Source organism: Epinephelus lanceolatus, chromosome 6 (genome assembly GCF_041903045.1).
Source record: "Epinephelus lanceolatus isolate andai-2023 chromosome 6, ASM4190304v1, whole genome shotgun sequence".
NCBI classification, from domain to species: Eukaryota; Metazoa; Chordata; class Actinopteri; order Perciformes; family Serranidae; genus Epinephelus; species Epinephelus lanceolatus.
Window position 1 is genome coordinate 40806880 of NC_135739.1, and position 24103 is coordinate 40830982.

The following is a 24103-nucleotide window of genomic DNA, read 5'->3' on the forward strand; positions in this document are numbered from 1 at the left end:
TCTTGTTGATAGCGCCGTAGGCTCGCTGCGAACAACACTTGACTCTATAGCTCCTCTTAAAAAGAAGTTAACAAAGCAAAGAAAGTTCGCTCCTTGGTATAACTCGCAAACCCATAAGTTAAAAGAAATATCGCGAAAATCTGAAAGGAATTTGCGATTAACCAAACTGGAAGAATTTCATTTAGTCTGGGCAGACAGTCTCAATACATATAAGAGGGGCCTCCACAATGCCAGAGCAAACTATTACTCAGCTTTAATAGAAGAAAATAAGAACAACCCCAGGTTTCTTTTCAGCACTGTAGCCAGGCTGACTGAGAGTCACAGCTCTATTGAGCCTTGTTTTCCTTTTGCCCTTAGCAGTAATAATTTTATGAGCTTTTTTTAATGACAAAATTCTAACTATTAGAGGCAAAATTCATGACCTCCTGTCCTCAGATAGTACCTATCTGCCTTCAAACACAGCTGTAGAACCTAATATATATTTAGATTGCTTCTCCCTGATTTCTCCTCAACAATTGACCACAATGATTTCTTCATCTAAATCATCAACGTGTCTCTTAGACCCCATCCCAACTAGGCTACTTAAGGAAGTCTTACCTTTAGTTAACACTCACTTATTAGTCATGATCAGTATATCTTTATTAACAGGCTATGTACCACAGTCTTTTAAGGTAGCAGTAATTAAACCTCTCCTAAAAAAGCCCACCCTGGATCCAGAGGTGTTAGCCAACTATAGACCAATATCTAATCTTCCCTTTCTTTCAAAGATCCTTGAGAAAGTAGTCGCAGACCAGTTGTGTGATTTTCTCCATGATAATAATTTATTTGAGGAATTTCAGTCAGGATTTAGAGTGCATCATAGCACTGAGACAGCACTAGTTAAAATTACAAATGACCTTCTGATTGCTTCAGACAAAGGACTTGTCTGTAATTGTTTTATTAGATCTTAGTGCGACCATCAAATTCTGCTACAGAGACTGGAACATTTAATTGGCCTAAAAGGTTCTGCACTAAGGTGGTTTAAATCAAATTTATCTGATCGTTTTCAGTTTGTTCATGTTCATGATGAATCATCCTTATGTACTAAAGTTTGTTTTGGAGTTCCGCAAGGTTCTGTGCTCAGACCAATCCTATTTACTCTATATATGCTTCCCTAATATCATAAGAAGTAATAAGTACCACTCACACCAAGTATCACTCGGTAAATTTCCATTGTTATGCGGATGATACACAGTTATATTTATCGATGAAGCTAGAAGAAACCAATCAATTAACTAAACTTCATAATTGCCTTAAAGACATAAAAACCTGAATGAGCACAAATTTCCTTATATTAAATTCAGACAAAACTGAAGTTATTGTTCTTGGCCCCAAACAACTCAGAGACTCATTCTCATTTAAAACAAACCTCACAGACTGCATTTTTTCATCTTCGCAATATTGCAAAAATTAGGCCTATCCTGACCCGAAAAGATGCAAAAAAATTGGTCCACGTTTTTGTTACCTCTAGACTGGAATACTGTAACTCCCTATTATCAGGTAGCTCTTGACTTAACTTGACTTAATCCTCTTGGCCCCCTTGGGAGCATAGGGCGTCCACCATGGATCTCCACCTCACTCTCTTCTGTGCAATGGTCTTCGCTTCTTGCCAGGAGGTCCCCGTCTTGGTCAGTTCATCAAGCGTGTACCGCCTCCAGTTGAATTTTGGTCTCCCCGGCTTCCTCCTGCCTTGACGATTATAGTCCAGAGCTTGTCTTGCTGTATTTCTTGGATCCTTCCTAAGTGTATGGCCGATCCATCCCCATATTCTGGATTTAATTTCGTTGTGGATTTGCTCCTGATTCATGCGTCACCAAAGTTCTACATTTGATATCTTGTTGGGCCACCAAATACAGTAACACTAACAGGAACTAAGAAACAAGATCATATTTCTCCTGTTTTAGCTTCTCTGCACTGGCTCCCTGTAAAATCCAGTATTGAATTTAAAATCCTACTGTTAACTTATAAAGCTCTAAATGGTCAGGCTCCATCATATCTTAGAGAGCTCATAGTGCCATATTATCCCACCAGAACACTGTGTTCTGAGAATGCAGGGTTACTCGAGCCAGAGCCAGAGCCTTCAGCTATCAGGCTCCTCTCCTGTGGAATCATCTTCCTGTTGCGGTGCGGGAGGCAGACACCGTCTCCACATTTAAGACTAGACTTAAGAATTTCCTCTTTGATAAAGATTATAGTTAGGGCCGGCTCAGGCTTGCCTTGTACCAGCCCCTAGTTAGGCTGACTTAGGCCTAGTCTGCCAGGGGACCTCCTATAATGCAATGGGCACCTTCTCTCCTTGTCTCTCTCTCATGTCCTGTTACTGCATCTTGCTAACTCGGCCATACTGCATGTCACTAACTCGGCTTCTTCTCCGAAGCCTTTGTGCTCCACTGTCTCGCAGGTTAACTTATATCCCAATGGTGCCTGGATAGTGTGACGTGTGTGATGTCTGAAGACGTTCAGTATTGTGTTCCTGTGCCTTTAAGTTTTCACTGCACTATGTACAGAGTGCCGTAAAGTGTAAGGTGTCGTGAGTTCAGTATAGGCTCCTATACGAAGCTGTCTCCATCCAAACACAATAATGTGTGTTGTTGTGCTGCCGTGGTCGTGCCAGATGCCTCCTGCTGCTGCTGTTATCATTCGTCATACTATGATTATTGTCACATATGTATACTACCAGATATTAATATATACGTCGTTTCAACATATTGTACCACAATAGCCAGAATCATAATTATAACATAATTACTTTCATTAATGTTGTTGTAAGCTATTACCATTACCATCTGTCCTGCATCTCTCTCTGTCTCTGTCTCTCTCTCTGTCTCTCTTTCTGTCTCATTGTGTCATACGGATTACTGTTAATTTATTATGCTGATCTGTCCTGTACGACATCTATTACATGTCTGTCCATCCTGGAAGAGGGATCCCTCCTCAGTTGCTCTTCCTGAGGTTTCTACCGTTTTTTTTCCCCCATTAAAGGGTTTTTTTGGGGAGTTTTTCCTTATCCGCTACAAGGGTCCTAAGGACAGAGGGGTGTCATATGCTATAAAGCCCTATGAGGCAAATTGTGATTTGTGATATTGGGCTTTATAAATAAAATTGAAAAATTGAAATTGAATTGAAGAAGACTGTTAAGAGTGGGTCAGCTCGATCTTACAACTCCTTCTTAGTGAAAGATCTTCTTAAGATAAGAGCGATCTGGGAAACCCGTTTATCTTTCACGGGAGGCTTAAGAGCCTTCTTAAGAAGCTCTTAGCGCTAGAAGCGATCTGGGAAATGCAGCCATTATCATGTCAACATACAGGGAAAATGTGTCCAGAGTTTATGACATTTACCGGGAGAGCTAGAGCCATTTGACTAAAGCTGACGTTATTACTGCTGGAGCATGATGTTATTAGGCTAAATACTACATTTCTAATGGGATGTGACTTAATCAGGTGAAAATATCATTAGTGAAACAGAAACAAGTGTTAGTTAGGGGACAAAAGCCAAGAGTCACAAAGACTCACGTATGTTAAAAGTTACTTACAACCGGTGTATTTACTCTATGTGTCTGGGGTCCTTCACCTTTGGAATGAGTAACATGACCACCAGTGTTGTGCTAATTACTGAAAAATAGTAACTAGTTACCGTTACTAGTTACTTCATTAAAAAGTAAAAAAAAACTCGACTAAGGACTCTCGTCTTGGCTCGCCATCATGATATGACCTTGATGCACGTGCACTAGTGTCAACTATACTCTTGAGTACGTCCTGGCTGTAGATGACTGTGTGGGGACACTAGAGGGCGCTAGGTGCTTTTCTTTTTTGCAGTGTAGTTTTTCTAAGCTACAAAGAAGACAATGTTGCTCAGAAGGATCATGGTTTGGGAAACTCAGCCCTGCAGCCCAAAACATTTCCTAACTGTATTGGCCCGTAGCTACATCGCCTAAGCGAAAGCGGATGGAGTCTAACCAAGGGACTGTTAGACAACATGCAACCGTCTTCTACAATGGAGTCATTCACTGTCAGGCACGTTTTACAGCTACGGTACTTGGATACAAATATGGAAAATGAGCTAAAGAGAACATTTGAAGAGCTACATGATGATGTCGAGTCTGTCACCCACCGCAGACATTATCTGTCCACGACAAAAGCTTCCTCTGGATAATAATGGATATAACGTCACTGAATATAACGTTACTGGGACTAAAAATCTACAGAAGCGCTACTGTTAATGTAACGTTACAGCTCTGTGGTGAGGCCAGCAGGTCGACAGGTGACTTCAGAGATGGTGAGAGACGTGTTTCATTAAGATGCCCTGGTATTATTGTTTAGGGCTAAAATGTTTTAGTGAAAGCGAATTTCAGTTTGTGATGGAATATTGCATGCTGCGCGCCGTTTTAAAACCTGGCCAAAAATAACGGAGTAACGCACCAGTAACTGAGTTACTGAATTTAAAAACGAAGGCATTAGAGTATTAGTTACTGCCAAAACTAACGGTGTTATTGTAACGCATTACTAATAACGTGTTACTGCCCAACACTGGTGACCACTAATTTGTCCCCAAACGAACGCATGTTTCTGTTAGGCTTATGTGTTTCACTAACGTTCTTTATGTATTATGAAGAATGTCAGACTGGCCAATCAGTGGCAGAGTTGGGCCCGGAGTCACAAATAGTGCATTTCAACTGATGCAGAACCGGCACGGTGCTGGTTCCCGAACCTAATTAAGTAGACTACTTACAACGGCATGAAAGACAATAATAACAATACTACAGTTTAAAAGGAGATCTCGCCAGGCAAGAGTGACACACAATTTTACCTGATATGGGCCGCAGCTTTATACAAGTTTACGTTGGTCACCGATCAATGCGGGCATCTATGAGGAAGTGACAATGGTGGCTCATGGGAATCCAAAACGTTATTGCAAGGGAATGCAAAACTATTGCGAGAAAATGCAAAACTATTGCGAGGGAACGCAAAAGTATTGCGAGGGAACACAAAAGTATTGTGAGGGAATGCAAAATTTATTGCAAGGGAACGCAAAAAGTATTGCGAGGTAACGCAAAAGTATTGCGAGGGGATGCAAAAGTCTGTCAATCTCCCAACTTGACCTTGAAGGGACTCCGTACAACAGCCACCAGAGTGGGACATGGAGGAGATCAGAAAAAGCGTGAGCAGAGGGAGGGAGTGTTAAGTAGAAAAGTTGTGTTAATTTATATATATATATGTGTGTGTGTGTGTGTGTGTGTGTGTGTGTGTGTGCGTGTGTCTGTGTCTCTGTGAAAGGGTTGAGATGGACAGTAGGGAATGCTGGGAGAGAAGGAGGGATTATGGATGAGTGTAGAAGAGACGGAGGATTTGGGTCAGGCTGGACAGATGCTGCCCTATGTCTAGGAGGAGATTCAGAGCAGATTACCCAGCATAGCCTAACGACCCCCCCCCCCCCCAACACACAATCACAAACACACTGTAAAAAGTGAAAACAACAACAACAAAAGACAATAACAGTTACCACAAAGTCATCCGCACAATCTCCTCATCTAGCTTGGGTCTCTCTCTCTCTCTCTCTCTCTCTCTCTCTCTCTCTCTCTCTCTCTCTCTCTCTCTCGTGTAATTTCTGATTGGCTGAGCTGACAGCTCATCATTTTATGAACTAATTTAAAGAACTTCAGACTGATAGCATATAAAATTAACTTCAAAAAAGTTTTGCCCAATCCAGCAGCAGGGTGTTTTTTTTTGCTCAGAATGGTAAATCTGGTGTGCAGGTGAAACGTTTTGTGGGCCATGTCTGTCGTCTGACCGAAGACACTCTGAAACTCAATGGGAGGAGAGAATTAACACAGAGAGGGAGAGGCAGGACGAGATACATCAGCTTGTCATGTCTGTTGACATGACATGTCTATTGCGTCGCTGCCAGCTGATGCAAAGAGAGCAACCTGCATCGGCTGCAGTCAAACTGGTGTCTTTACACCTGAGACCTACCACTACCAAGGCGCCATGCACTCAGGATATGATGACAGATATCAGCCCTGTTAAGGGAAAACTTCAGTCTTTTCCACAAGCCTGTCTGATTAACTCTGAGAGAGTGTAAATGCTTTCCAGAAGCTTTAAAGGTAGAGCAAACAGCACCTTTGAAAACTGATGTCACAGAGTGTCACTACATGAATTCCTTTGAGAGACTGTCCGCTGTTTTCACTATGTCACACTACAAGGAGATCAGGGAGGTAGTGGGAGGTAGCCAGGTAAAGGCTATGATGGAAGGCCTTTCATCTCGCCTCAGAATACCTTAAGATGTGATGTTACCACACATCTTACCAACTAGTTAATCTTAAAGCAATATGTAGTATTTTCACCTTAAAATATCAGTTTCAAAGTCTATGAATGAATGGCAGAATGGCACCTCTCCCATTCCCACAGAGCGGCCCTGATGGCCTGCATTTAGACTATGTAACTTTTGGCACCGGGACGCGGCTCTCTCGCGAGAAGTACGTTCGGCTTTACGGCACACACAGAGCTTTTGGATAAAGAGAAGCCGGTTAGCCCGGCTAGTTAGTGTTTACAAACATGGCTGAGGCTAAGAGACGCAAGAGGACGATGTCGGAGGATGCCAGGAATAAAAAACAGAGAGTGACCAAGCACGGAACAAAACTAGGGATAATATAGGACCGGCTTTTTCACGTTGGAGACAGCTAAGGGAAAAAGAGGGCTGCAAGTCCGACGCCAAGATGGCTATGTTGCTGATTGAGAGGTGAGTTATATGCTCGTTTTCATGCCTTTTTTAATCTGTCACACATTGTTTTTGTTGGCTCTGTTATTATGTGTAGTCACAGTCACTATATATAGTTACCAAAACGTTATTGTTTCAACCATAACCCCATTCAAATAATGTAAACAGGGTTAGCCGAGGTAGCGTTAGCATTTCACAGCCTGAGTTAGTATGCACCTTTTTAGAGTTATGTATAGCAAACTTTATGCTTCACGGCGAGAAAAGTTGTTGACTTACTAGCGATTATTGTTTGAAAGCAAAGTCAGCCCATGTCAGGTTTATACGCTGGCGTTATACCATCGTTTTATTGATATTGTCCCGAGTTGAGGTTACAATAGCTACTATGTCTGCTAACGTTACTTTTAGGAGCGGTGCTTGCGCATACTTTGTTGTAGGGAAATAGTTTTAATTCAACGCTGTTGGAGACTTCTATGTAAACATAATTAACTAATGACTTTATTTATTCCAGCTTTGTAAAGAGACGAGTTGTATCAACTCCAGGCAAGGGACATGCAGAACCCCCACCCCTGTCCTTGTCCAGCTTGATGGAGTCAGACCGTGAAAGGTATGTTTTCATTCAATAAAGTTGTCACTTCTAAACAAGTACACTTCATTGCATGGTCAGATGTGAGTATTTAATTGTTTACTGAATTAGGAGAGAAGAGTTTGCCATACAGGGTGTGCAGCCACTGACTGAGGAGGCAGAAAATGTCTTAGAATCCAGGTAAATTTTTTATCACATCTGTGACAAAGACACATTTGTGTTGTCAAAATGTTTACATTCTAATCTAAATTGTATGTTTGTGGTCTGGTTATAGCATGCATTCCCTGAAAATTACTGCTGAGGAGCAGCATGACTCTCCGGATGAGGAGGAGATCAATGATTTGAGAAATACAATGTAAGTGGCTGTCAGTGAGTCATTTTGTCTTATTTTGTTTTACTGGTGTGTAATTCCAATCTGTTGTGTTTATGTATGCTCATGTGCAGCATTGACATCAATGATCCTGGTCAGAGAGGTTCAGGAGAAGAAGGGGACAGCTCTGATGAGGAATATATTCCTCTTCTTCATTTACGGTATGTTTTACTTATTGTTTGTATATCAAGTAGAAAAAAATGATGTATGATGTCACAGATAACAGCATTGCTCAGTAAGTAAAGATGATGTAAAATTTTAATTTATGATTTCATCACACTTATTTGGCCACAAAAACTTCACTGTCAAGTTGTGCATAAGCCACTGTTTTTGCTTCATTTCTCCCTCCATAACCCCTCTCTGCTCTCTTTTCACATCAGCTCCTCTACTTGATTGTCAACCCACAAGATTCAGCCTCTCTGCTTTCTACCTTTCTCCCATGATAGCATTTTATTTAGCATATATTACTTGCACTCCTAAACAATATAATTTGAATTAACATGGCTGCACTGTTTGTTACAGATCCGGAACGTGGCAGGTACAAAGAATGGGGTCTGCAACATTACCTCGACATCTAGCATGCTGCAAAGAATCTAGGCAAAAAGCTACGAGGGGTATGTCATCTTACATCGCAACTTCTGTCAATTTTTTCCCCTAAAGATAAGATTTTACCATTTCAAACATTACTGTATGAGGAAAAATGTAGCACAGTAGCATGTGCTTTAATATTATTATTTTTTTATCTTCTAATAAGGCTGGCACAGTGAAGGACCAATCATCAATATTGATTTGGATTAAACATAGTGAATTATTATTTATTTATTATTTAGTATTGCTCCAACCAAGCAGTAACCGAGGAGCAGTTCAAGGTATGTTGTTAGAAACTTTGTGTAATGCCACACAAAACCAAAACCTCATATTTTGTTTGCATGTTTCCAAGACTTTATGTGTGTCAATCAATCAATCAATCAATCAATCAATCAATTTTATTTATAAAGCCCAATATCACAAATCACAATTTGCCTCACAGGGCTTTACAGCATACGACATCCCTCTGTCCGTGTGTGTACTGTTTATAATTTTTTTTTCTTCTCTTCATAGATGATGTGGATTGGTGTGTTGCATCACATTCGAAACCAGCATGTGTGGGCAATGGGTAGCTGTGACCATGAACCTTTGGATGACAGCAGCCAGGACAAGCCCTGGATAGAGCAAGGTAATTCAAATTATCATGCATGGGGTGTGTTCGGTTGCTACAAATGAACCCTGTCACTCTAATTACAAAGACGTTTTGTGAATACAGGTTCTGCAGCACACCAGGCACTTACAGCCATTGTCCTGGACAAGCGCTGGTTGAAAGACGTGAAAAAGTTAATCACCTTCGGGTGTGTCTCTAATCATGCAAATGCTCATATTTACTATGTGTCTTCTGACTAATTTGCATTTTTTCACCTCTACATTTCATTTTTCTTTGTCATATAAAACAACAACAGACTATATCTGAAATGAGAAAAATGACTATAGTGTACATAGAGTTCCTATATTACTAAAGTTGATTTTTAATCAGAGGCTTCTGCAGATCTTATATTTTTTTAACACTGTATAATGTAAAAGTGAGTAATATGACAGTAACAGAGCTGTTGTTTTCTTCTTTTTTCTCAACTAACAGGACAACTTCAGACTTGGAGAACTTTCAAAATCACATACTTATGTATGAACTAAGTAGCTGGGCTCAAAAAGTCCAAGAATACAGAGGCTGTGATGGCTAGAAAATACCATTTTTTTTGCTAAAACTGTAGGAATCAATCTTTTTTATTAGAATGAATCAAATAAGTACTGTGAAAAGTGGGGTTCATAGTAACAAACAAACATACATTATCAACGTTGCAGCTCCCCTAAGCTTTACAATAGTTTTGTTCTGTCTCTCATCATCCTCATTTCCACCAGCAGCATCAGCAGCAGGCAGCCGTTCAGTGACAAACCCACGTTCTCACCCAGAGGTGTGAGAGGAGGACAGAGCCAGTGTGGAGGAGAGTGGCATGATAAGAGGAGTTTTTGAACCAAACAAAGCATTTTTCTGAATCAGAGTTATTCACCTTTTGATTGATCTTCACAAGCTCCTTGAGGTGAGTTCTCCCTTCATGGAGGAACTTGAAGATCCTAACATTGCAATCATGAAATTAATACTTTATTGTGATTATTGTTGTAGTGGAGCGGATTTGGGAGCTGAGAAACCGCTAACTTGTTGCTCTGCAGCTCTGGAAAACGTCAAGAGCGGGTTTGATCACTTCATTTGCCTTTTTTGCTCTTATGTCTGTCCACGGAAATACTAAGTGTACAAGAGAATCTTGGATGTGCTGAGTGATATGGTGGCTTACTGGAACATTCATGCTGATAAAAGGCTCTCCTCACACCTGTCTGCTCTCACCAACCTCACTGTCAACCAATAATCCGGCCCTCTCATACAACATCTCCATTCCCCTCTCCAACCCCATAAACTTATCCCTCATTACCAAGCCTGGATTTCCCCTCTTTCAACCCCCCTGAGACTGTCTGGGACTTTTTTATGTTTTCGGTTTCACTATATGTTCCTGTTTCTAAGAAAGTGACTTTGGTTTGTGTAAAATGTGAAAGAAATATTGAAATAATAACTTGTTTGAAACTGCATTTTGACCTTTTGACCTGATTATTTGTGTTTGTAGCGGCTCCTTGAATATTTATTGACAGGCTTGTCTGGCGCCCAATTTATTTAATTAACTTTAATCAATAACTCCTAATAATAAAGTTCTCTTAGGCCTTAAGTTACGCTACACACTGTACACCACATGCATCAGTCCACTACCAAACAGAACAGAAAAAAAACTCAGCAAATAGCTGGTGAACATATTGATGCTGCTGATATGCATATGATGTATGATATTTGTTGCTCGCTAACATGTTCATCAATCAATTTCATTAAGTAATAATAATATTTGACATAAGCGCCGATGCTGCCAGTCACCTCTCTTTCAGCTCCACTACATTTTTGCTAAATCTAGGCTCTTAAATTTTGCAAGTCTTGGTGGTACTTTTTGTGGACGGTGGTGGCGTGTGGCTGCGTCAGGTTATTGGGATGAGGGAATCTTTTGACGATGAGAAAATTGCTTCTGCTGACTTACAGCTAGGTTTTTGCTAACCAGGGTCAAAGGTTTCAAATGTAAACATCAGTGGAGAAGAATGCACACCAGCTGAACTAGCATCCTGCAAGCCATTGTACAGGCACTGGAAATAAACTGAACAACCTCTGTGCAGCATCAGTTTCCAATGGATATCCAGAACTGTAATATCCTCTGATTCACTGAAACTTAAAATCCTGGACAGGTCATTCAACCAGGAGGCTCTGTTCCTAAATGCCAATCTGACAGAACAGCACACTGGGAAAGAGGGAGAGGAGGTGTGTGCTTTATGATAAATAAGGACTAGTGGGACGGCTGGAATGTGAGGTGCTGTCCTGTTCACTGCTGTAACGTAACACCGTGCAGAAGCGGCTGCAGAGTGGAGTCGCTGCCTGTGTTGCAGGAGGAGCGACCATGTGGCTGTCTTGTTGAGGTCGAGATGTGTGGACAGTTAAATCATTTCACAACCAGAAACCATGGATCACCAGAGCCCTCCGGAAACATGGACAACTATAAAGCAGCAGCCAACAATGTAAGAACATGTGGAAAATTACTAAATTATAGTGCACAAGTTAAAGGAGCTGATGGGATCACATTCCACAGAGTGTTACCTTGTATAATTCCATATGAAAAATAAATGATTGATTGAATAAAGACTGACTGATATGTCACTGTGTGTTTATAACTGCTGATCAACAGTGGCAAAAAATGCATTAATTCAGCTTTGGGGCCAGCAGTAGCTCAGTCCATAGGGACTTGGCTTGGTAACTGGAGGGTTCAAGTCCCTGTCCGGACCAAGTATGGAGTGTGGACTGGTAGCTGGAGAGGTGCCAGTTCACGTACTAGGCACTGACGAAGTGCCCTTAAGCAAGGCACTGAACCCCCAACTGCTCGGTGTGCTTGTCCAAGGCAGCCCCCTCACTTTGACATCTCTCCATTTAATGCATGTATAGGTCCTGTTTATACATGTGTGTGCATTCTGGGCCGGTGTTCAGAGTGAAACAAATTGAATTTCCCCAAAAGGATCATTTAAATATATCTTCTTCTTAAGTTTTCATATGGATTGATTCTCATCTGTTGGCACACACTTTGTGTCATTTTCTGTTGGCACAAAATGCTATACTGGATTAGTTGCCTGTTTGCTGTGGTATGTGCACCTACTGTACTAGAATAGTATGGAGCTTTATCCAGAAAAAGCTGGATCTGTTGCTTCTCTCTTACCTTTTCTATCCTTTGGTATAACGCATCAAAGAGTGGCTAGCATGTGTTAACAGTTTACCTAATCACCTTACAGGACTTAAGGATGTTGCACAAACCTTTTTTTTGTTGTTGTTTTTTTTTAACAGTCACTAACTCGTAGGTTGGATCTGCCAGTATGGGAACTAACCCACTGCCACATTCAAAGCCTGTATCCAAACAGGAAAGCACACAAAGGCATCATCACACAGTGTTGCAGATTGAAAATACATTGTTCCCCTTCAGTGATGTATCAGTGATATGTGATGGTATATGTGCTTTGCAGGGGTTGCACACTAACAGCTGACATGAGGCAGTGAGAAGCAGAGAAACACAGAGAGTACAGTGTCTGTGTAATACTTAATTAGCTTTGCTAGTGGTCAGGATTATCTGGACTCCGACCTGGCCACAGCCTGGCTACCTAATTGGAGGTAAAGCCATTGAGTTGAGTTAATCCCGCAGACTGGCTGCAGGCCATCCACAGCTCCTTAAAGTCACAATTTGGGGCACTCTGTCACTGTGTTCCACTTCCTATTTACATTATTATATACTATTTCCTATTCTTCATCTAACTGCTTCATCCTCTTGAGGGTCGCGGGGGGCTGGAGCCTATCTCAGCAGACATCGGGCGAGAGGCAGGGTACACCCTGGACAGGTCACCAGACTATCGCAGGGCTGACACATAGAGACAGACAACAATTCACGCTCACATTCACTATTTCCTATTCTATGGAGCTTTATCCCTATCTTTATTCAAGAGAGTGGTCTATCAGTTTGAGAGCATTATTTATTGATTTCATGCTCAAAAACCCTGCCCTCGCACTCAAATAGCCTCTGCTTGCGCTTGGATCTACTCTGTTTCTGCTCAAATTGTGTGCTCGCACTCAGATACCGTGTTGCTCGCACTCAGATACAGTGTTGCTCTGTTTCTGTTTCTGTGCGCTCTCGGAATTTCTGCTCTCAGATTTCTGCCCTGCGCACGGATTTTTTTTGTGTAACAACCCTGACAAAATCCCCCAACCAATAGAATGCCAGATTTACTGTTGACCAATGAAATGATCCCTGCCTCCTTGTGGGCGCGCTCGCTTTAGTATTAGAGTGTCCCGTCTCGGGTACTCTTTAACCGGGTTCATCCACTCCCACCCTCTTCCCCTGTCGGGAGTTATTTTTGAACAGTCACCAGCTCACTATACATTATCCCTTACATATATATATATATATATATATTTAAGCAATATCTCACGAGAGGGAGTGACGTTGTACTGCATAACGTCACAACCTCGAGTGTGATATTGCTTTTATACAACAGGTCAACAACAGCTTAAACAGCAATGCTGAGTAAGGAAATGTTAACAAAAGGTGATGAAACAAATTATTTAAGTATGTTTTGTAACTCCGCGAAAAAAAACAGTTCCCCCGGTCTGTTGCCAGGCAATGCAGCACACATGCCAGGAACTCACAAGCTTTGTGTTTACATTGATCTGCAACTGTGTAACTTCGTCCAGTTCGGCTGATGAAACGTTGGCAAACCTGGATGTTGGCACGGATTCAAACACACCTGGAGGTCTGCGCAGAAGAGTCCTGGCTTTCCTTTTCCTTGTCCTCTTCTGAAGACCACTCATAATTTAATTCAAATGTAATTTGGGGGAAAATATCCATCTTCTTGGTGTAACGCTATAGTGTCGGTTTGTGTCAATGTAGCAAGTGTGACAGCTGGTTAATTAACGGTTGTATTTATATTTATAACACCTGTGAGCAGAGTGATTTTACTGTTACATGTCCCAGTGATGTTATACTCTATATCAACACTCACGGAATGCCTCTCGTCCAATCAAATTACTCGGTCAGAACTAGCTGTTGTATAATACATACAAATATATATATATATATATATACATATATACACACACACATATATATATATATATATATACAGTACAGGCCAAAAGTTTGGACACACCTTCTCATTCAATGCGTTTTCTTTATTTTCATGACTATTTACATTGTAGATTCTCACTGAAGGCATCAAAACTATGAATGAACACATGTGGAGTTATGTACTTAACAAAAAAAGGTGAAATAACTGAAAACATGTTTTATATTCTAGTTTCTTCAAAATAGCCACCCTTTGCTCTGATTACTGCTTTGCACACTCTTGGCATTCTCTCCATGAGCTTCAAGAGGTAGTCACCTGAAATGGTTTTCCAACAGTCTTGAAGGAGTTCCCAGAGGTGTTTAGCACTTGTTGGCCCCTTTGCCTTCACTCTGCGGTCCAGCTCACCCCAAACCATCTCGATTGGGTTCAGGTCCGGTGACTGTGGAGGACAGGTCATCTGCCGCAGCACTCCATCACCCTCCTTCTTGGTCAAATAGCCCTTACACAGCCTGGAGGTGTGTTTGGGGTCATTGTCCTGTTGAAAAATAAATGATCGTCCAACTAAACGCAAACCGGATGGGATGGCATGTCGCTGCAGGATGCTGTGGTAGCCATGCTGGTTCAGTGTGCCTTCAATTTTGAATAAATCCCCAACAGTGTCACCAGCAAAACACCCCCACACCATCACACCTCCTCCTCCATGCTTCACAGTGGGAACCAGGCATGTGGAATCCATCCGTTCACCTTTTCTGCGTCTCACAAAGACACGGCGGTTGGAACCAAAGATCTCAAATTTGGACTCATCAGACCAAAGCACAGATTTCCACTGGTCTAATGTCCATTCCTTGTGTTTCTTGGCCCAAACAAATCTCTTCTGCTTGTTGCCTCTCCTTAGCAGTGGTTTCCTAGCAGCTATTTGACCATGAAGGCCTGATTGGCGCAGTCTCCTCTTAACAGTTGTTCTAGAGATGGGTCTGCTGCTAGAACTCTGTGTGGCATTCATCTGGTCTCTGATCTGAGCTGCTGTTAACTTGCCATTTCTGAGGCTGGTGACTCGGATGAACTTATCTTCAGAAGCAGAGGTGACTCTTGGTCTTCCTTTCCTGGGTCGGTCCTCATGTGTGCCAGTTTCGTTGTAGCGCTTGATGGTTTTTGCGACTCCACTTGGGGACACATTTAAAGTTTTTGCAATTTTCCGGACTGACTGACCTTCATTTCTTAAAGTAATGATGGCCACTCGTTTTTCTTTAGTTAGCTGATTGGTTCTTGCCATAATATGAATTTTAACAGTTGTCCAATAGGGCTGTCAGCTGTGTATTAACCTGACTTCTGCACAACACAACTGATGGTCCCAACCCCATTGATAAAGCAAGAAATTCCACTAATTAACCCTGATAAGGCACACCTGAAATGGTTTCCACTTCACAGGTGTGCCTTATCAGGGTTAATTCCACTAATTAACCCTGATAAGGCACGCCTGTGAAGTGGAAACCATTTCAGGTGACTACCTCTTGAAGCTCATCGAGAGAATGCCAAGAGTGTGCAAAGCAGTAATCAGAGCAAAGGGTGGCTATTTTGAAGAAACTAGAATATAAAACATGATTTCAGTTATTTCACCTTTTTTTGTTAAGTACATAACTCCACATGTGTTCATTCATAGTTTTGATGCCTTCAGTGAGAATCTACAATGTAAATAGTCATGAAAATAAAGAAAACGCATTGAATGAGAAGGTGTGTCCAAACTTTTGGCCTGTACTGTATGTGAATGGGGGGTTAGTCAGGGGTACAGACAGATGAAAAAATTTGATGACCTAAGACTTAAAAAGATGTATATGCACCTGCAGTTGTAACGACCTACCATGTGGAAAGCTAAGCACAACAACATTATTGGAAGCCTAGAATTATTGATTTTTGAAGTCTAATTAGCTAAAAAAGCTGACTGTGATCAAACATTTAATCAACCCATCAGTGTGACAAGGCATAATCCTGCAAGGTCGCTGTTAGCACATGATGTGTGAGGGCCTTTGGGTTGGGTGACCCAGCCTCTGCCTGCTCCTGTGGTAAAAGTTCTCCAGGAGTATTTGACATTTTTTTCCTCCAATTACACCAATCAGAAACCTTTGCTGATATTTACCAGCCATGCTCTGCTCCAGGACAACCAAAATGTACACTCCACTATATTATGTAACCTTTCATAATCCTTAAAGGATAAAGGCATAGTGCACCCAAAAATGAAAATTCAGCCATTATCTACTCTCCCATATGCCGATGGAGGCTCAGGTGAAGTTTTCACGCATTGAATGAGAAGGTGTGTCCAAACTTTTGGCCTGTACTGTATATATATATATATATATATATATATATATATATATATATATATATATAGCCTATAGGCTATATACGTATATACGTATACGTATGTATATATATGTGTGTGTGTGTGTGTGTGTGTATATATATGTATATATATATATATATACATATACATTAGGGGTGTAACGGTACACAAAAATCACGGTTCGGTATGTACCTTGGTATCCAAGTCACAATTTGTTTTTTTTCGGTATAGTAATGAAAAAAATAGACAACTATAAAATATCTTTTACTTATTGGTAACCTTATTAAAACATACCACCACAGCAGTTAACTCTTTTTACACATACATTTTTTGAATGAAAATAGAAATATAAAAGTGAAAAATAAAATCCTGCTGTTTTTTTAACACACTGTTTGAATGAAAAATGTAAATATAAATTTCTGCTTAAACAATTTTACTCAATTAAAATAAAAAGTATAGTGCAGCTGGTCAGCTTTAAAGCCTGCTCAGATTCAGTTTTACTAGGAACTTACTTAGCTTTCCCACTTTGTTAAAGTGCAGTAAACAAAACATGCTTATATCTAAAGTGCAGCTTAAACAATTTTACTCAACTCCAATGGCGTTGGTTATTTCTTTAGCGCGACGGTCAGGGAAACGCTCTTTCTTTTTAAACGACGATGATATCATAGTTTGCACCAGATTGCTTTTTCTAGTCGTGCCGGTTAACATTCAAACTCGGGTGGTGTCGCTTTAGATGCGTTAGCATGTTAGACGTGTTTCCAAGTACATACCCGACCGCTGTTCTGCAGTGTCGGGACAGTGCTTTTGTCTTGTCAACTTGTTTATTTCCATCTTCGTATTTTACCCTGAAACCAAAGTGTTCCCAAACGGAGGACTTAAGGTTTGCGGGTGGGTCTTCAGGTTCGTCAGGCTCACTTGCCATGTTGTCAAAATGTGAGAATGCGCTGCACAAAGTGAAAGCGGAGATTTACGGTCGGACTCGGTCCGTCACTCAATTATGTCCGTCGGAGAACTAGATATTTTAAATGGTTCGGCTTGCAAAAACGGAATTAAAATAAAACAAAATAAAATAAAATAATATCCTGTGCCCAATAATTTGGTACAGGGTCGTGCCGAACCGAAAGTCGCGTACTGAACGGTTCGGCACAAATACATGTACCGTTACGGCCCTAGTATACATATATGTATATATATATATATATATATATATATATATATATATATATATAGATAGATAGATAGATATGTATTATACAAGAGTTAGTTGTATATACGTATACATATATACGTATATATATATACATATATATATATATATATATATATATATATATATATATATATATATATGTATATACATATGGCACACGTGTAAATTAACAGTCCCTTTATTTGTACAGCGGATTAGCAGATAAATTGTGCACTTTTTGAAAAAAGCATGAAATTTCTACCATAGTTTGTACATACCATAAGGTTTATTTTCAGATGTGGAGGGAAGTCAGATTTGACCTCTGAGGCCCGGGAGAGGTCAAATTCAAGATGGCCACCAATAATATTCAAATATGCTTAACTTTGGAACCAAACACCGTAGAAAAACATTTAAGGTGTCATTTCCAACTAAATTTAGGGTGCCCATTCAGTTGATGATACTTTTGAAATCACCAGAATTCATTCATTTAGGTCAAAGTCATGGTCAAATTATGCAGACGGAGTGAGCTAAATGGTGCAAAAGATTTATTTACAAGTTTCCAACATAATAACAGTAATGATAATGATCATTAAAAATGTATTTATTTACAATATTTCAGTAGGCCTACTATGCTTCTTATACTGAAACTTGCTTTGAAATCAGTAATAACACGTCTGCATTTACATGCCAGCTATTAGCTCTCAAGCCTGTTTGATACCAGCGGCACAGTATTGAACTAGGCTACTTTGCTATCACCATTAATTCAGCTATAGTCCTACTTCACACAAATGACCAAGCTGAAATCTCTAGAACATGCGCTGTTCAATCATTCAACTGACTTCAGCTCATGTATGTTCCAGACTGTCTTCTAGTTTAGCTAGCAGTTATTATGATCAGTGCCCGCCTTTTTTTTTTTTTTTTTTTTTACCACAGAAGCTAGATAGCTAACTAACTAGGCAGACTCATTCCCGCCTACAATCAAATTCAATGTATTTGCATGTTAAGGCTTTACTCAAGTATACTTATATTGGCGGCATTTCCCAGATGGCTCTTAGCGCTAAGAGCTTCTTAAGAACGCTCTTAAGCCTCCCGTGAAAGAAAAACACATTTCCCAGATTGCTCTTAGCTTAAGAAGATCTTTCACTAAGAAGGAGTTGTAACACTAAGCTTTCTGACTATTTACTGTCTGAGTAATTTTTTCCCTGTTTTTCTGAGTAATATTTTCTGTTTTTCAGAGTAATTTATTTATTTTTCTGTTTTTTTGGTGTAATTTTTTCTGTTTTTCTGAGTAATTTTTCCCCTGTTTTTCATGGTAATTTTTTTCTGTTTTCCAGGGGGGTTCTGTTTTTGGTGGTAAGTTTTTTCTGTTTTTCGTGGTAATTTTTTTTCCTAAACGAGGAGACGAGATACTTCAAAATCTCGCGAGAAGTTCCCACCTGGCACCTGCAAGTGACCGGTGCCTGCGTAAAGTCGACAAACTAATGATAACACCATCTATATGACTTAAAGACAAGGGTATCTCCCAGTGTCTCAAACCCAAAACAAAGTGAAACTGGATTAAACTAAACAAGCGGGTCATGTTGGCTTCAATTATATCGAGCTCTCAAGAAAGGAATTAAAGCGTCTGTTGTTCTATTGTTCTCTTAACTCAGAAAAAAATACTCAGGAAAACAGAAAAATAAAAAAATTACTCCTCTATGTTTTATGAAGACCCTATGTGCGCTCAAAGCTGTGGCACAAGTTACGCACCGAAATCTGGCGGAAGAAAAATAATAATAATAAGAAAAATAAGTATGAGGAATAACAAGTGTGTTCCTGTATGTGCTGTGCACATCAGGCACACAAATAAAATGAATCATCATGACTATCATTTATCATAATTTGTCCGCACATATCCCACATCTGTATGCACATATGAGATAGTTTACCACATCCAAAAAATGCATCAGGGCACAACAGAAACACATCCACTCTCCAAACCTGCGACATTCAGATATCAGGCAACTGACAGGTATAATTGAGCTCAGCTGGAACCTCATGAAGGGATGCTCCACCCACTACTCTATATAAAGGCGTTGCCACGTCACACATGTGTGAGATACCATGGCTGCTTTACAGCATATTCTCGCTGCTAACCAACAGCGTCGCCGTGTGCGAAGCCAAACCGTATATGTAAATGCATTCGTGCGCCAGCACGTCAGCCTACTCGACGTGCTGTCAGACCGAGCTGTCCAAATGAAGTACCAAGATAAAACGCTTCATCAACTAGTGTCTCCACACATCCGGAGGGCAACCTGGTGCAATTTTGCCCTCAGCCCGGAGGTGCAATGCCTGGCTGCATTGCGTTTTTACGCAGTGGGGAGCTTCCTGGTCGTGGTGGGAGACGGCACCAGCCTCAGCAAGGCGTCTGTGTTTTTTTGTTTAAATATAATACATTTCCTTATGATTCTTTTACCAAGACTACTTCTTATTTAGTTGTAATCTTGTTTTCATCATGAAAATAGGTCATTAACAAATATTTATCATCTTAGTTTTTCATTAGAATTATTAGAACACACATACACACGAGCAGCAGGGAATTAGTACATTAGGTAGCAGCACTGTGTGTGACTTATGCGCTGATTAAGTGGTGGGTGCCTAACATCGATTGTTTCAGCACCGCGGTAGTGGACAGCTCCTGTTAAGAGCTTCTTAAAGAGCGATCTTAAGAGCGATCCTTAGAAGGGCATTAAGAACGCATCTGGGAAACACTCGTATCTTAGCAACCCTTCTTACCAAAGACGTTCTTAACTGTGCTCTTAAGTCTTAAGATCGCTCTTAACTGGGAAACATGGCCATTGTCTGTACATAGTCAGTCAGTTTACCTGGTAGGACATTTATGTCAGAAGTGCTCTCTGTCTTATCACTTGTGCATACTGTAGCCTACTCATCATGTTGCCTACTGACTACATCGCTACTGGCATTAGCTACTGATGCTCTAGAGGGCCATCTGCTGATAATGATGTGCTTAGCAGGAAAAAATAACCACACATCCCAGTAAATGATAACTAATTACTGAATAACACATGAGAGTAAAAAGTAATTGAAATATTTTTGGGGTTCATTAAAAAAAATTTAAAAAGAGGGGAAAATGTTTTGTTTTTTGTAAGCAAATTTTAACCTTGACCCTGACCTAAATGCATTTTTTTGAATTCCATTGATCTCAAGAGTATCACTAACTGAATGGGCACCCTAAACTTAGTTGGAAATGACACCTTAAATGTTTTTCTATTGTGTTTGGTTCCAAAGTTAAGCATATTTGAATATTATTGGCGGCCATCTTGAATTTGACCTCTCCCGGGCCTCAGAGGTCAAATCTGACTTCCCTCCACATCTGAAAATAAACCTTATGGTATGTACTAACTATGGTAGAAATTTCATACTTTTTTCAAAAAGTGCACAAATCCTCATAATTTGAGAGCTTATCCACTGTACTATATTCCAAAAGTGGTAAAGAAAGCAAGGGAAGAACATTTAATAAAGCCCTGGAGGGTGGGAGTGGATGAATCCGGTTAAAGAGTACCCGCCCAGACAGGACGCTCTAATACTGAAGCAAATGCAGGGATCATTTCATTGGTCAACAGTAAATCTGGCATTCTATTGGTTGGGGGATTTTGACAGGGTTGTTACACAAAAAAATCCAATGGCAGGGCAGAAATCTGAGAGCAGAAATCTGAGAGCAGAAATTCTGAGAGCGCACAGAAACAGTTTAAGCACGAGGAGAAAAGCCGAAGCTCGAGCAGGAAATCTGTGTGAGCAACACTGTATCTGAGTGCAAGCAACATGGTATATGAGTGCGAGCACACAGTTTGAGCAGAAACTGAGTAGATCCAAGCACAAGCAGAGGCTATTTGAGTGCGAGGGCAGGGTTTTTGAGCATGAAATCAATAAATAATGCTCTCAAACTGATAGACCACTCTCTTGAATAAAGATAGGGATAAAGCTCCATAGAATAGGAAATAGTGAATGTGAGCGTGAATTGTTGTCTGTCTCTATGTGTCAGCCCTGCGATAGTCTGGTGACCTGTCCAGGGTGTACCCTGCCTCTCGCCCGATGTCTGCTGAGATAGGCTCCAGCCCCCCCGCGACCCTCAAGAGGATGAAGCAGTTAGATGAAGAATAGGAAATAGTATATAATAATGTAAATAGGAAGTGGAACACAGTGACAGAGTGCCCCAAATTGTGACTTTAAGGAGCTGTGGATGGCCTGCAGCCAGTCTGCGGGATTAACTCAACTCAATGGCTTTACCTCCAATTAGGTAGCCAGGCTGTGGCCAGGTCGGAGTCCAGATAATCCTGACCACTAGCAAAGCTAATTAAGTATTACACAGACACTGTACTCTCTGTGTTTCTCTGCTTCTCACTGCCTCATGTCAGCTGTTAGTGTGCAACCCCTGCAAGGCACATATACCATCACATATCACTGATACATCACTGAAGGGGAACAATGTATTTTCAATCTGCAACACTGTGTGATGATGCCTTTGTGTGCTTTCCTGTTTGGATACAGGCTTTGAATGTGGCAGTGGGTTAGTTCCCATACTGGCAGATCCAACCTACGAGTTAGTGACTGTTAAAAAAAAAACAACAACAAAAAAAAGGTTTGTGCAACATCCTTAAATCCTGTAAGGTGATTAGGTAAACTGTTAACACATGCTAGCCACTCTTTGATGTGTTATACCAAAGGATAGAAAAGGTAAGAGAGAAGCAACAGATCCAGCTTTTTCTGGACACTGTCTGCTTACTGCTGTCAATTAGACCGTGTGTGTTTTACTCAAGCTGTGCTTCATCACTTTCTGTGTGCTAAGAAGTGCATTCGCCCGACACCAGAATTTAATCTGGGCAAACAGACTGGATCTCAGTTAGTGAGGATGGGACATCATCCTCTTGCTGGTTTAGTCTGAAAACAACGCTAACAACATTTAATGCAAAGATATTACCATGAATGTTTAAATTGGTAAAGGACTTCATGAGATTTGTCCAACATAAACAGAGCCTGCGTGCTGCCATACCTCATGGATGAAGTCTCCTATATCTCCTGGGTGGGGGGCAGCAGAACGGAGGGGGTACTGGTGATCATGATGAAGAGGCCTCTCATCCAGACGTCTGATCCCCACCTTAATACACTCTGGCTCCAGGGCATCAGGCTGCTGCAGCTGACTAAGATCATAGTCCTGAACACATACACAAATCAAACAGTCACAAGTTGGTATTACAGTAAGCAAGTCAAGCGACACAGCCCAATATCACAAATCACAAGTTTGCGTCAAAGAAGCCTTACGATCTGCATAGGACGTCCTCTATTCTTAAACCCCTAATTCATTGTGGGGATAGTCCGACAACTAATCCACAACATTGTCCTTAAATCACATCACCATTTTAGATGTCTATTTTCTGCACTTATTGAACTATTCATCCCAGATTGAGTTTAGGCTGTGACATTGGGTGTCCAACGTCTAATGCCAGCGTTAATTTGATGTAGAATATTGAAGACAGATAACATTTATGTTTTGTTGATTTTAAGTTGTGTTTTTAAGTCAAAATCAGTTTTCCAGACATCTCATGCAAACATTACCTTGACATTGAAAAATGACATTTAGTCATAAGTATGGAGAACAAAACCCAATATCTGCAAAAGGTCATAATGACGTCCCACATTATATGAAATTCTAATGTTGTTAGACATTCAAAATATCATCAACCTGATTTTTATTCCAACCAAAATGTAACATTAGTCTGATATGAGAGTCCAACATCTTACTGACATCACACTGACATCTAGTGCCAGCTCTGCTCTTCCAGATGCTGTTGTTTGTCAGCCAGGATTCCAGAGTAGCTGCACTGAAGAGCATCAGCTGTCAAAATGTAGTGTAAAAGTAAGTAGATTACTGGCCCAAAAATATACTTGAGTAAAGAGCAGAAGTACATTTTAAAAAAAGAAATACTTTTTAACTTGTGTGTATTACTTGTGGCATATTCGGACCCACCCCTGCAATCACCTAAAGCATCACATGAATAATTGCAATAATAATAATTATGAAATAATTAAATAATTGTGAAACAAGACTATAATTAGAATGGTCTATTTCAGAATGGTCTAAAACATCACATTTGACCAATAATGCAATGCTGTAATGATTATTTAAGTTTGGCAAGACTAAGTTAACTGCTGCATTTAGAGACACATCTATCTGAAAGCACCTTCAATCATCACTTCATGAAAAACACTGAACTGCATTTTTACTTATTATACTACAATATGATTTATAACTGAAAATGTGGTTATTTTGTAGATCATTGTACTCCCACAAAAATTGTACATTAATATGCATAGAGAGACAATTACCTCCACACTGTCCTGAAACATGACTTCAACTTCAAACACTTCTACTTAAAAAGACACATCATGTGTCTGCTGTAAATTCACACATCAAGCTAAATGAGATAAATTAGTTCTTGGCTCAAACTTTGTTACCAAAGCCTACAGTAACAGACCTCCCTATAAATGCATGATAATGTATTCTTCCTGTATTCTTCAAGTCAAGATGGCGCCTCTAGTGGGGAC

At 40.4% G+C, this 24103-nt stretch overlaps 1 protein-coding gene and 2 long non-coding RNA genes across 4 annotated transcripts in view; 2 read left to right on the forward strand and 1 right to left on the reverse strand.

Moving 5' to 3' along the window:
• Nucleotides 1–24103, reverse strand: part of LOC117253819 (cadherin-2-like) — a 469385-nt gene that overhangs the window by 15259 nt on the left and 430023 nt on the right. The window contains exon 15 of the mRNA XM_033621526.2: nucleotides 22551–22712. Coding sequence (XP_033477417.1) covers nucleotides 22551–22712 — 162 coding nt within the window. The remainder of the gene's footprint in view (nucleotides 1–22550; nucleotides 22713–24103) is intronic.
• On the forward strand, nucleotides 6547–7515 carry LOC144463702 (uncharacterized). The gene is made up of 3 exons (XR_013491741.1): nucleotides 6547–6774; nucleotides 7262–7357; nucleotides 7448–7515. It is a non-coding gene; the product is annotated as an uncharacterized LOC144463702 (long non-coding RNA).
• LOC144463700 (uncharacterized) lies at nucleotides 7644–11433 on the forward strand. Of its 2 annotated transcripts, XR_013491739.1 has the most exons (5): nucleotides 7644–7691; nucleotides 7781–7867; nucleotides 8229–8320; nucleotides 8808–8922; nucleotides 9657–11433. It is a non-coding gene; the product is annotated as an uncharacterized LOC144463700 (long non-coding RNA). The 2 variants fall into 2 exon arrangements; XR_013491738.1 differs by having other exon boundaries at nucleotides 8808–11433.